Source organism: Eptatretus burgeri, chromosome 8, assembly GCF_056783735.1.
Source record: "Eptatretus burgeri isolate ZD-2024b chromosome 8, Ebu_testis_v1, whole genome shotgun sequence".
Lineage (NCBI taxonomy): Eukaryota > Metazoa > Chordata > Myxini > Myxiniformes > Myxinidae > Eptatretus > Eptatretus burgeri.
Genome location: NC_140968.1, coordinates 56,258,621 through 56,273,620, shown reverse-complemented (window position 1 = coordinate 56,273,620; position 15,000 = coordinate 56,258,621). Strand labels below are relative to the sequence as shown.

At 43.8% G+C, this 15,000-nt stretch overlaps 1 protein-coding gene across 1 annotated transcript in view; it reads left to right on the top strand.

Annotated features, from left to right (window-relative positions):
• LOC147021793 (trafficking kinesin-binding protein 1-like) overlaps window positions 1–15,000 on the top strand; it is a 178,422-nt gene that overhangs the window by 117,050 nt on the left and 46,372 nt on the right. Inside the window, 3 exon segments of the mRNA XM_085892158.1 lie at window positions 12,925–13,041; window positions 13,373–13,479; window positions 13,682–13,793. Coding sequence (XP_085748284.1) covers window positions 12,925–13,041; window positions 13,373–13,479; window positions 13,682–13,793 — 336 coding nt within the window.

Below are 15,000 nucleotides of genomic sequence, written 5' to 3'. Positions count from 1 at the left end.
AGGAGAATGTGTATAGTATGTTTAAAAAGTCAACGAATATGAACATTTTGTATTTCAAAAAACCCTCGCGTTTTTAACCATGAAGCCTTTTGTTGTGATTAATACGCCGGCGCACTATTCGAAAGCCATTTTTTTTTCTACTGGAAATTTTATTTATTTTATATATATATATTGTTGCGGGCCGGCGGGGTCTGGTGAGAGACGACTAGGTGGGGGAAGCTACGTCGATTCGCACGAGACTCCCCGGAATTGTAGGCGCTCATGGATAATTCCGTGATGCGGCGGGTCGCTTAACCAACCGTGGACACCAATAACTCAAACGCGTGACCTTGGGTCCTCCCGTCTATAATCGGGTTACCTAATTAATCACATGGTTTAACTACTGGAAAACCACGCCCTCGGTATGCCTTGTCCAAACCGGATCACTCTAACGGATCGGATCACCTTTCTGGATCGGATGCAGCTGAGCGACACTGCCAAGGACGTACCAGCTAAAGTAGGAACGGATTGTTGGGAATAAAGACCCGGCTAAACTTGGATTCGAACCATGCTGGACCAATGAGAGAAAAGACAAAGGCGAGCTGGGAACATTCCTAATGACAATTTTTTTATTTACAGCAAGCGAGTAAAAGCATGTGGTACAACAAAGATTTATTGGGCATGTAACACAGGGAAAGAGGAGAGAGGTGTGGTGCGACAATAATACAAGCAACTTACGAAAGCAGACACAGTGCAGACTTGACACAAGATTATTAACAGTAACAACAATAAGGATCTTCTACAGGCTTACTTAACAGACAGGCGCCAGCACACTCAGACATACACACAGAAAAAGAAAACCCCTATGAAAATGGACTTTTGCAGCCAGGAAGGGAGGGAGTTGAGGTTATAGCTTTCGTTCCTGGGCGTTTCGGGGGAGGGATGCTCCGTGGTGCGGTACCCGACAATAGTCGCGTTGTTCTGGCCACAGCCGCACGTGTGGAGATCGTGTTCTGAAGGAGGAGCTTGAGTGGAGAAGGGCCGAGTCCAGAGGGCGAGGGTGGAGCAGTAGGTGGGACCAGGCAGGAGGCGGTTCGTTGAGGCGAGACGTGGGTGGAGTCAAGTAGCAGGAACACTCCAAGTGAAGAACACCCACACCGAACACAACTCTTTTCAATTCAACAACACAACTCACACTTTCACGGAGGACTTCTCCGTGTTTTATCGAGCTCGGGGGAGGGGCCATGCCGAATCCGACGTCATCGCCCGAGTCGGCGTTCTGATTGGCCCCAACCCCTCACGCAGTCGACCAGCCTGGGCCAGGTTTCAGGTAGACGCTGGTCCAGCCTACCAACCTGGGGGCTAAAGCGCTTGTGACTCACCGCACATGTCTGGTTTCGGATAGACGGTGGAAGCTCAAAGCGCTCGTCCAGCCCAAAGCGCACGTTGCGGATTTTGCCTCAGAAAAGAAAAAGAGTGGGGATGAAATAAAAAGGGAAAAATAATTTAATAACCTAACTATTGGACCATCGCAATGCACTCCCTTGTCTTCCCACTAAACAAAAGGAAGGGGTCTATGTACACATATATTAATAGCATAACTGTCTCGGGACACCTATCTGTTGTATGCACGCGGTTCCGAGAACCGCAACAATATATATATATATATATATATATATATATATATATATATATATATATATATATATATATATATATATATGTATATATATGTTGTTGCGGCCATGGGTTCGGGTCCAGGCAGGAGGCGGTTCGTCGAGACGAGACGAGGGCGGAGTCCATGTTTGTCACTCGGGGACTCAGGACACCAGCTTGTCACTCAGGGGGATTCATCCCCGGTTATCCTCGGAAGAGCCGGACCTCGCGCGCTTCCTCTCTCGCTTGCTTCTCTCTCAGAACACACCTCCAATTCTTTTTAGGTCATTTCTTCGAGCATGACCTAATAATGTGGGTGTCGATGTCCTTCGATCCGTCCGTCCGTCCATCCCTTCACAATGAAGTTGAAGCGGGAGATCTGGTCATTAGTGATCCTGATAGAGGTCGATGAGACGTACACGATGGTATGACTTTCAAGGTCACCGAAGGTCAAGGTGAAGGTCACGAGGCCTTTGAAGTTGCGAAAATGACGATTTTCAAATTCTATCTCCTCCGCCATTTCTCAAGCGATCTTGAATTTGATTGTAGCGTATGAATCTATGGGACAATATCTAAATTTGGTTGGGTCGGATTTTCGATATTCGCTTTCGTTTTCGTGTCACGTGACTTCAAAGTTGGCAAAAAATGTGAAAATGACGATTTTCAAAATCTAACTCCTACATTTCTCAAGCGATCTTGAATATGATTGTGGCATATGAATCTATGGGACAATATCTAAATTTGGACAGGACGGATTTTCGAATTTCGCTTTCGTTTTCGCGTTACGTGACTTCAAAGTTTGCAAAAACTGCTCTACCTTCAGGAGGCTATATATTCTCTACTGGGCATTGTAAAAGTTAGTGAATGGTGTCATTGCATAGCAGCTGATCTTGTATATTTATACATTTTCTGCCGAAGGTGCAAAAGTTTCAAAACCCGAAATGTAAACGTCGGCATCTATTTTCAAAATATATTTTCGTGCGCGCGCGCCCAAAATGCCGAGTCATCTTTAACCAAACTGCGCAGTTCGAGCTGCGCAGTAGAACTGCGCAGTAGTCTTCGGTCATAACTGAACATTGAGAACTTGTGGTATTATAGAGATGACCGTCACCCCCACACGGGGGTAATTTTTATATCTGCTGCCCATCTCGGTGGGCGCAGAATCCCCCCCAAGCTCACCCCACCCCACTTGCGCACCGTTACCATGACGACCCGTGCGGCTCATAAAAAAAGGCGGGCGTTTGCGCTCCTGAAAGAAATATGGGCATAAGCGTTGCTGAGGAAAAATAAGGCGGGCACCAACGCTCGCAAAATAAATGTGTGTAAACGTGTCTGTCTTAAAGAAAAAAAAAGCTTCCCATAAAAGAGGGGCTCTATTCTTTTCCCTTCTCAACACATCACATTTAAAATCCCATTAGACATGGGGGTGGGGATAATCTGAACATGCATTTAAGGAAATAATTGTCTGAAGACCTGGATGTGTGGATGCATTCATCAGACAGGATTCTGAAATCCGTAACAATATATGTATATGTATATGTATATGTATATGTATATGTATATGTATATGTATATGTATATGTATATGTATATGTATATGTATATGTATATGTATACGTCTACGTCTACGTCTACGTATACGTATACATATACTGAAACGCAAAATAAACTTACCACCTTTTAAACCTTCAAATATCAACAATAACACTGCATGTAGTAAATGTGTGAACTTATTTGTGGACAATAGTGTCCTCACTGTCAGACAAAACGGTCACGGATGGTCACTTGAACCTTCAATGGTCACTTCATAGCACAGCTGTTGAACAGCCGTTTTGACTGTCAGTAATTAGCCAAGGGGTACGGGATGATTTTAATGAGCTGCACGTGATGTCTTGATATTGGCTTTAAAAAGGCCAGTGCAAAATGGGCATTTCAATCAACATTCCACGATTGTCAAGGGATCAACGGCAGTGTGCCTTGGGCATACTGCAAGGCGGATTGAGCTACCGTGAGGTGGCACGTCGCCTTGGCTGTTCACACCAGACTATATCGGCCCTGGTGGACAGAGACACCCTCCACAACTCTGCAGATGACAGACCTCGATCAGGGAGGCCAAGAGTCACCACTGCAAGGCAGGACAGGCAGATGATCCTAAGTCAGATGGCTTCAGACATTGAGGACTGAGTGGGACAGAATCCAGCAGCAATCCATCCAAAGACTGGTAGGCAGTATGCGCCGACGATGCACTGCCTGTATCCAAAACAATGGTGGCCACACGCGCTCGTGAAAGGGGACTGACATTGCAACCTGTGCTGTTCTGTACTGTAGAACAAACTTATGAAATGGTGTATCTTGGTCAAAAACTAGACATGTCATCAATAAAATGCCAATGTTTCAATTAGCAATTGTTGCTTTGTTTTATTTTGAACTGTTACAATTTTATTACATTTCAAACAAGTGGTAAGTTTCTTTTGCATTTCAGTATACATACATACATACATACATATATACATACATACATACAGTACATACACATACTGTATATTCTCGGCTGAAGAACAGACTTTTAAGATATACATTTGCAGTGTTTAAACTATTGTTGGCCGAGATTTTCACCCATTCATCTGCATTTGTGCCTCTTCCAAACCATTCCTGTATTTCTTGTGCCGATGACACTTCAAAACATTTCCTAATGAAGTTTATCAGGAGATATGAAAAGATTGTGCACTACTTGCAAAAAGCAGACAACTTCAGTTCATACAGAATAAGATTAAAATATGCATTTGGCTTATGACAATCATGTTACATCATATGGTTATCTCTTTTCACTCTGAGAAGGAGATGCACAACCGAGTACTTGATTCACTGCACCATCCACCAACGCCGCCTTACTGCTGCCCCCCCCCCGTCCCCCTGCCCACATTCTTTTTTGCAAATGGCTTTAAGTACTTCTTTATTACCTCCTCCACTGAAGGTGGATGAAGATTATGTTTTCACCCGTGTCTGTCTGTCTGTGAGCAGGATATCTCAAAATGTTATGGACAAATTCTGAAGAAACTTGGTGGACAGGTTGGGTGTGTGACAAGGACAAATTGATTAGATTTTGCTGAAGATCCAAATCCGGATCCAGATACGACAATTTTTTAATTTATAAAGTGATTCTTCACCATTGAGAGATAGTGCCAAAAACTATATATAGCATGATATTTCAAAAAGTTGTGTCCTAATTATGACGAAATTTGGTGGATGAATTGGGTCGGTGACAAGAACAATCTGATTATACTTTGGTTAAGATCTGGATGCAATCCGGCCTATCAGTGGGCTATGCGCTCTACTGAGTGACATTCTCATTTTATACCAGTTTTTAAACCATCTTTCCTTTGAAAGTTATTATCTGCCATGACTTTCTCCCACAACATTTTCAAGTACACAATGAAAGATTTTGGCACAAATAAAGTCATTTGGCCCAATGTAGGTGGACAGCCATTCTTAATTATTGGAAGCAGATGAGCAGATTCTTCTTAATAATCTTCATTCTTAATAGCAGATGAGGGTTTCTTGAGGAACGCATATGACCTAGAGTGGCTTAGAGAGATCAGAGGTAGGAGAGGACAGGAAGGGCAAGGCCCAATGTAAGTTTGTGTAAAATCATTAAACTGAGTTTAACTTACTGCAACTTTCTCAACATCCCCAAACCTTGTTGTAGCGTGAATGTCCTTGTTTACATTCCAAGCATTTGAAAAGAATATTCTAACTCTTCCTTTCCTGTGATTTCTTTCCAAAACTCTCTTCACTGCTAATGCTTCCCTGTGTCCTTCCTTCCCCAGTCTCATTTCTTCCCTCCTCTTATCAAGATGAGGCTGTGTCCTTGGTTATTATTTACGGTTTCTCTTTTACTTTCCTAAATCTTAGTTTCTTCATGTTTTGTTTTATCTCCCTGGAAATTTATGATTAGGAAAATAACCTCCAGGTTTTCCATTCAGTCATCTCCACTGATTTCCTCATTCCTCCAATTCAATATTCCTCCATCCCTCAAGTACAGCTCTGTTACATCGAGGAAGACGTCCCAGCTGTTGATGCAGCCTTGCGCCAGTGAGCTCACCAACCATTCATATCAACTTCTATGCTCACAAAATTTGTCCCTTCTCAAATTCTAGGTAGCACCACTGCTAAAATTACTATTCAGCCTTTTTTTTCCAAAACTTTATCCCCAACTTCTTGTACATTCGTTTGATAACATCAAAGTAGCACTGCTCAACATTGTGTGTTCCAAACATGCATTCTCACCACTGGGTTTCCACTGCTGCCTTTCATCATCTTCTTTTCTATGCAAAACATGGCTGTGGGTGGCATCATTTGCTGGGGGCACAGCTTTGCCACTGATGCAGTTCCCCCTATAGATGCAGGAATTTGTCATTTGGTCTGGGTGCCGGCGATAGCTCACTTACTTCTCACGAAGAACGCCGTGGGGTCTTTGAAGTCTACCAACTAATGCCAGCAGATGGTACGCCAAGTTTAACATCCATCCGAGGGACAGCACACACGTTGATGAATCGACCTGAATGTAAGACACCATGATGACAGTTTCTAGTTTTGAACCCAAGCTCGACAGCTCAGAGACGTGCGTGTATTTCGAGGCTATTCTACCAGTCCACTGCCTTTCGGTGTTTGATCCACCCTGTTTGTAAAGTCCTCTGTTTTATCCCTTGGCAAATGTTAAAACTAACCTTTTGATCCTGTTTCTCCCACAAAATTCCAAAGATTTTTATTTTTTCTATAATCGTGCTTCACTCATTGAGAGTACAGCAACTTTCCTGCATTTTCCATGAAATGGACAAATCTTTTGTCTGCCACTGCATGCATGCATACATATATGTAGATACCCTCCATCTTTAGGTAAACCTTGCCCCATCTCTCACTCCCCACCTCCAAGGAATGTTGAGCTATTCACTTTTTAATCAGGTTTTGTATCTTTAAATTGACATTGTATATGAAAATAATGATCTTACACTGCAGTGTCGAGTAACCATAATCTGCATCCAAGAACATTCGTACATGTACCTTCAGTATGCAATGGTAGAGTACATTTAGTCTTCTATCCTGGTAGCCATGTTATTCCACAACATATTAATGGTGGATTTTTATTGTGCAAACTCATAATGTCTGAAAATGTGAGCAGATGAGGCTCCCTCGGTGTCCTTCGCGAAGAGTAGGTGAGCTATCGCCGGCACCCTGAACAAATTGCAAATTCCTGCCCTGAACCACAGAGGGCACGTTTTTGACAAAATGACGGAAAAACGTGAACGCCACTGAATCAAATTTTGTGTAAAGCTTGGCGATTCCCAATAGTGGGGAAACTTAGCATAACAATTGTGCATTTTGTGAGGAAAGCACCAAATTTGGCACACTCGTAGCCTAACATATTATGAACAGATTTGGATATTGGGCCATCTCAAATTCAGCCGCTGATGGCTGTGGCAGCCATTTTCCAAAATGGTCACTAGCGGTAACTATAATTTCACTCTAACATTGGTTTTCACATTCATTAAAAGCTGAATTAAGAAAAACATAACCTGTCGCCACCTCAAGTTTATAGATAGCCGCCATTTTGCAAGATGGCTGCTAATTATTTGTTGTACCGGACGACTATCTCACTCATAGAAATTGGTTGTTGAGCATGGTGGCAAACGAATCAAGGGCTGCGTCTGATTGATATGAATACCAACATCGCTTCTGTAAAGTCAGTGGTTGTTGAGCATGGTTCCAAACAAATCATGTGCTGCATCTCATTCATATGAATACCGACATCTCACTCATAGAAATTGATCGAGAGATGTCTGATTTAAATGTTCTGAATCAGTAACACAGTCTGCTCTGTTAATATTCTCTCAATTTTGTGAGCACTCTCCCTCACACACACACACTCAAAGCTGTGCATTCAAGTGCAGCCTGTTTGCACTTGCAACACTTCAGACAGCTCTTCTTGCACTTACACGATACTAACTCATAGCAGGTGTGGGCTGCTTTGGGTAGCTTCGTCCAGTGTGGCTCGTATACTCCCTCGTCATTCTTGACCCAGCCCCAGCTGGATGGAGGAGGCAGCTCTGGCATTGGTAGCAGTGTTTGAGCCCACACATGGCCTCCTTGGTAGGCCGCCCTCTTCACATGCTCCTCCAGAGCTACCTTGGTTGGTGGGATCAGCTGCACGTTCTTCTTCGCAAAGAGTTTCTTCCGGGCCTTGTCAATGTCGTTGCACGTGCTGGTTCTGTCATAGAGCAATATGACGAACCTCTCGATGGTGTGCATGGCATCGTCTGGTATGCCACTTGGTGCAGAGGATAGCTTCAGCAGTGCGTCTGTAAATTCTGGCAGAGCGGTCCAGATTGTCCAAGCAGTCTTCTTACCATGTCCAGCAAAGCTAGATACAGTGTCACACCCAGTCAGAGCGTGAAACATTGGGAGTGCCTGTGCCTTCTCTGGTCCTAGGCCAGCTGCTATTTTGTGGGCTGTCAGGTATCGAAAACTCTTCCCAGTGCCAAATGCTAGCCACAGTTCATCTTCTGGTTGCAGTCCCTGGGCCACTGACACAGCCAACACCACAAAATCGGTGTCAACTGTCTTGATCAGTATCTTGTGGTGACCATGGTTGGCTGCATGGGATGCATGCAACAACATTCGACTGTCAGCTTCTTCGTGGCTGCATGGGGCGAGCAAGGCCAGGTCTCGCAGCGGTGGCTTGCTCAGGACTGCTTCTCCATCAGTGATAACCCGCTGCTTGTCATCCTGGTCAAACCACCTGAATATAGATTCTGATAGGAACTTGAACAGCTCAGTCTTGTTGGTGTCCACTCGGAGGAAGTTCTGCCAGTTTCCAGGTATAACTGCTGCTCCGACCACGCGTCTACGCACTCCTTTTCCACGCTTTGATCTTGCACTGCCTTTCAGTGAATCAGCAACGTAGCGGTCCCAGACCAGGTCCAGGCGTGACACAGTCTGAAGCTTTGTTGACAGGTACGGTATGAAGACATCCTGGGCTGGGACAAACAAGTTATCATGGTAAAGATATCTCGCCAACACGCTGGTACGAAGAGAGAACTTTCTCACTCAGACGCAAACTGGAACTGGCGCCGTGAAGACAGAACGGAAATACATACAGAACCTCGTAACCCAGTAATCCATGGCTGAGATAATCCTATGACCAAAATGCACCCTGCAAACCAAACTCAAGTTGATGAACTACGGTTAACAATGGGATAAGATAGAGAATTCTATGGGCACAGAACAAAATAAAAATGAATCGAGTCAACAAGTGTAAGCTGGCAACTCAACGTGCGCGATTCTCGGGTCAATATGCACGCACACCACTTCTACTACCATGTGCCAAGCCAAGAGTGCTATGAATGTTTATCATTGGTTTTCATTCAGAATCTGTGTCTTAATAAGACTAATTAGTCCACTTACCTTTTTTTTCTCAACCAAATCAAAGTGTTACTTTCTTTGACCATTATTGGACCTTTATTAGTCAATAAACTTTCACTATCAACCTGCATTCTTCTCCAGTAAAGCAGATATGTGTCATAATAGTAACCACTGGCGGCCATTTTGAAAAATGGCTGCCACAGCCATCAGCGGCTGAATTTGAGATGGCCCAATATCCAAATCTGTTCATAATATGATTGGCTACTAGTGTGCCAAATTTGGTGCTTTCCTCTCAAAATGCACAATTGTTATGCTATATTTAGCTAAGTTGCCCCACTACAAGTGGAAACGATCCGCAAGATTCAACAGGCCTTCGGGAACGAAGCAATGGGCACCACACAGATAAAAGAGTGGTACAACCGCTTCAAAGATGGTCGCACATCAGTGGAAAGTGAAGCACGTTCTGGTAGGCCCTCAACATCCCGAAATGATATCGTCATTGACCAAGTGAGGACCCCGCTGATGCAGGATCGTCGAATCACGATCAGAGAACTTGCAGACGAGGCGGGCGTCAGCATTGGATCCGTTCATTCCATTGTGACTGAGGATTTGGGCTTAAGGAGAATATCAGCGAAGTTCGTGCCAAAGCTGCTAATGATCGAGCAGAAGCAGCTCCATTTGGAGATCGCACAGGACATGCTGGAGACTGTGAACAGCGATCCCAACTTCTTCAACACAGTGATCACTGGCGATGAGACCACAGTGATCCATCATTTTGTCAAAAACGAAAACTAGACGGAGCTCACTTACACTTCCTCACTCATCGGCGGTCTGTCGGCGACTAACAGCTTCTGCAGGCAGGAAACTATTCACACGTACGAATTAAGGTCCTGTCACACCTTGACGATTTAGCCAACGTATGCCTGATGTGTGCAAAATTGGGCTAAAACGCCGGCACACGTCGAATACGTTATGGGTAAGTTTGTATACGTTAAGAGCACGCTGGCATACGTCATAGAACGCTGGCATACGTCGTAGTACGCTGGCAAACGTCGTAGTTCGCCGAGCTGCAAGACAAATTTTCCATGCTTGAAATTTCCTGACGTATGCCAGCATATGACTCACACGTTCCGCATAATGCTGGCCATAAGTTGTAGGCACGTTACGCGATTGTTGACACGTCGACAGACGTTACTTGTAAGTTACTCATAAGTCGAAACACGTCGAGGTAATGTTTAGCGTACCCGAAACTTATTTCTAACCTATGAGTAACGTGTTGTAGGCACGTTACGCGATGGTTGACACACGTCGACACACGTTACTTGTACCGTACTCATAAGTCGAAACACGTCAATGTAATGGTTAGCGTCAGTGTTCCAGACTCCCTGGTTTTTATTTTTTAATTTTTTTAATTTTTTTTTTTCCGTATGACGGTCATGTTGACCCTTCGATTTCTAGTGCGGTTATAATATGATATAATTAAAAGGCTGCCGCTCAACAATTTAAATCAAAACCGTCATACCAAAGAAAAAAAACACCAGGGAGTCTGGAACACTGACGCTAACCATTACATTGACATGTTTTGACTTATGAGTACGGTACAAGTAACGTGTGTCGACGTGTGTCAACGATCGCGTAGCGTGCTTACAACTTATGCCAGCGTATGCGGAATGTGTGTCATACGTCGAGTACGTCGAGAAATTTTCAACATGCTGAAAATTTCTCGACGTACTCAGCATACAATGACGTATGCCAGCGTACTACGACGTATGCCAGATTGCTCTTAACGTATACAAAACTTACCCATAACGTATTTGACGTGTGCCAGCTTGGTTCGGCAAATTTTTCATACGTCGCCATACGCTGGCTAAAACGTCAACGTGTGACAGCGGCTTCACACTTCGATGACTAGTGCGGTTATGATTTGAATCGTTGAGCCGCAGCCTATTAATAGCCTACGCCACGTGATAATCGGCGATACGCTGCCGCACTATACATAAGTTCGACTATCGTTGGGCATATGTTGTGAACGCCGCCAACACGCTCAGCATTCATTGCTATAAATTATCTGTATGTGATTAAAACGTTCTGTGTATGTTAGTAATACGTTATGCATATGTCCAAAACGTTATTATACGCCCAAAAATATAAAAAACATCAATAGTTCAGCGTACGCCAACGTTTTACATACATTTTGATACGTTGCCATACGCTGGCTAAAACGTCAAGGTGTGACAGCGGCTTTAGGATCGCCTACATACGTGCACCAAACCACGCCTCCCCAGCTTAATTTGTTTACGCACGGAAAATTAAGGTTGGATACTTTTTGAACACACCTCGTGTGTGTGTGTGTGTATATATATATGTATATATATATATATATATATATATATATATATATATATAGCCTGGTGTTGGCGCAGTGGTTAGGGCAGCGGCTTGGGATCCAAAAGGTCCTGAGTTCAAGCCCCATTGGGCCACTGAATTAATACACCAGAGGGTTGACTCAGCCTGTCATCCTTCCGAGGTCGGTGAAATGAGTACCAGTGTATACTGGGCCGGTGTATGCCCCGGTTAAAATAGGTGTACCAGATCCCTGGGTCGTAAGAGGCGACCAGGGTTGCGTCAGGAAGGGCATCTGGCGTAAAACATGTGCCAAATCACTATGCGGATCATACGGATGATCTGCTGTGGCGACCCCGAAAGGGAGCAGCCGAAAGAAGAAGAAGAAGATATATATATATATATATATATATATATATATATATATATATATATATAGATATATATATATATATATATAGATATATATATATATATATATTTAGATATATATATATATATATATATATTTATATTTATATATATATATATATATATGTGTATATATATGTATATTTTTTTTAATATGGATATTGGTCTTCAACATGAAATTGACCTTTCAAAGTTGAAGCAAAGTGCATCGATTGGGAAGCAGTCTGGTGTAGAGTGTATCAAAACTTACAACACAAGCTGAAAATTGTGGAAGAAATGACTAATGACGTTACTGCTGCTTGTTCTCGTAGACTGATGATACAATTTCATAAGCAGTGGTGAACCCTGAATATAGAGTTACGGATACATTGCATTAGGGTGCGAGATGTGGTTAGTTTTGGAAGAAGAAGAAGAAGACATGAACAACCATCCATCCATTGGGACCATACTCTGTACAGAGCGTCTGTGCTGCCGAAGCAGTCTCCTGGGCTATTGGGCACAATCCTGGACATGTTGCCACTCCGACACAGGATACTTGAATGGCTCAATCATCCCAACAAGCTGGTACTCATTTTGCCGACCTCGGAAGGATGACAGGCTGAGTCAACCCCACTTGGTATTAATTCAACCGCCGAGCAGGAACATTACCACGAGTGTAAAAAATAGCTCAAATTGACTTGGGTCACCTTTTTTGGCATTCTCATGTGAGTATTTAGCTCATGATGCTACGATCTCAAGTTTGAGTCCCACATACAGTGCACATTTATTCATTGTCTCTGAATGTCATTGCAGTTCATGTAAAGGTATGTCCACATGTCCTTAGCTTCCCTGCAATAGATGAGGATGCTTCAAATTTGAAGCTCACTTTTGTTACTCTGAAATATAAGCTTGTGTGTACAAGAAACAAACAATACTTGCATTATTTTTGAAAATATTTTCCAGCTTTGGACACAGGTTGTCCCACAGGAGTGGAAGTTTTGGTTTGCCCTCAATGTCGAGGTGAGCCAAGATGTACAGGAAAAAAACAAGTAATGTGAAATAAAAAATAAATCCTTTTCCCTGTAACAATTGTGGAACAAACTGGTGTCTGTTCTCCCAATTTTTCTGGTTCTGCAGAAAGAGCGTGATTTGGAACTCACAGCCCGCATTGGGCAATCATTGCTTAAGAAGGTCAAGGTTCTGACAGAGCGTAATGACTACCTGGAGGAGAAGATTGACCATGTCACTGAGGAGGTAGGAACTTTGTCTCCTCCAATCTACATCAATTGCTTGTGATTGTGATGGAACAAACTCTCTCGCCAAGTTTTTTTTTTTCTTTGATATCGATTGATCGGTAGTGGTTTAGCAATTTAACAGGAAATGAAATTTTTAAAATGAACTGACACGTATATAATGTCTTGTTGCATTTTAGTTGTATCTTCCATAGCTGTCAAGATGTTTTGAAGTCAACACCGAATAACGGATGGGGATTTCTGTTGCTTGTTTTGGGACTGTTTGTGGATGTGCTTTTGAACAAATGCAAGGAGCAGCTCAGCCTTATTTGGCTCACTGATCCGACCTGCAGGTGTCACAACTACGACATGACCTCAGCCTCAAGGATGATCTTCTGCATATCTACACCAACAATGGCGCAGAAAGTGATGCTGAGCAGCAGGACATGTTGTCACCTTTGTGAGTGCAACATGACGATTCCTTGAAAGCCTGCATTGCATTGTAGACAGTGATGACCCTGATTACTAAATGATCAAGTGACTATTGTCTCATGTTGTACTTACACATGCCATTATGCCACGGTTGCCGACACGTGGAATGTCAATATATTATCCAGCAATCGAGCCATTTATATATGCCTTTAATCTGTGTTGCAATGCAGGTTGGATAGTTCAGAATGTTCTTTCTTCATTGGTTCAAGTGGTGAACACGCAGACAGCTTGCAGAAGAAGCTTCACCACCTGGAAAGCGAAAACCTTTCTCTGCGCAATGAAGTATTTTCCCAATCTTTCCTTTTCTATTATATTTGGTAGATATTGTCACACTGAGTGATTTGCATCCTGCTTACAGGGGAATTCACGCATTGCATTCCTCCAAGCCCATCCCTTGTTGTACTGCAGTTAGAGTGGAGGGTGGTGGGCTCTTGACAGAGGAGTCCAAAGTGAAGGCCTGCTGGGCGGTTACTTTGAGCGGTTGTACCAGGCTGACTCACCAGCTGTTGAGTTGGATGACAGGGGTGTTACCATCCCAATTGCTGACCCTCCAATCACCTGTGATCCACCTTCGTTTGTGGAAACACAGGCTGTGGTGAACCGATTGAAATGGAGTAAAGCTCCTGGGATCTGTGGCATCCATGCTGAACTTCTCAAGGCTGGTGGAAATGCTGCACTCATGTCGTTGCATGCAGTTCTGTGCTCTGCCTGGAACACAGGCATCATCCATACTGACTGGAAGAGGAGCCTTGTTGTCCCTCTCTGGAAATGGAAGAGTGATCACCAGGACGACAACAACTACCGAGGGGTGACGCTGCTCTCAGTGTCGCGCAAGGTCTTTGCTTGGATAATTCTTGATAGGGTTCGCCACCATCTGCTTGAGCATCAGCGCTCAGAGCAGTCAGGCTTTACACGAAATAAGTCAATGATTGAGCGTATCCTTGCCCTTCAGGTCCTCACTGAACCAGACGAGAGTTTCGACAGGGGCTGCTTGCAGCTGATGTTGATTTCGGCAAAGCGTTTGATTCAGTGAATCGGGATGCCCTCTGGAGGATTCTTGATCTTCGTGGGGTGCCACCAATACTGATCAATGTGATATCTGAACTATACTCTGGTGCTGAGAGTGCTGTGAGATGTGGTGATACCATCTCCGACTTATTTCCAGTTGTTACTGGAGTTTGTCAGGGGTATGTATGGGTGCCCACACTTTTCAGCGCTTGTATGGACTGGATTCTGGGGAGGATGTCGGAGAGATCAAGCTGCGGTGCATCGTTTGGGAATGTCAAGATCTCTGACCTTGATTTCGCAGATGATGCAGTCACCTTTGCGGTGACTCTTGGTATCCTTTTTGGGGCCCTCAGGGTACTGAATGAGGAGTCACAGCCACTGGGATTACAGGTTTCCTGGGTCAAAACTAAGATCAAAGCTTTCAATGACATATTGGATGCTGCTATCCTGTCTGTACCTGTTTGTCGTGAGGATGTTGAGG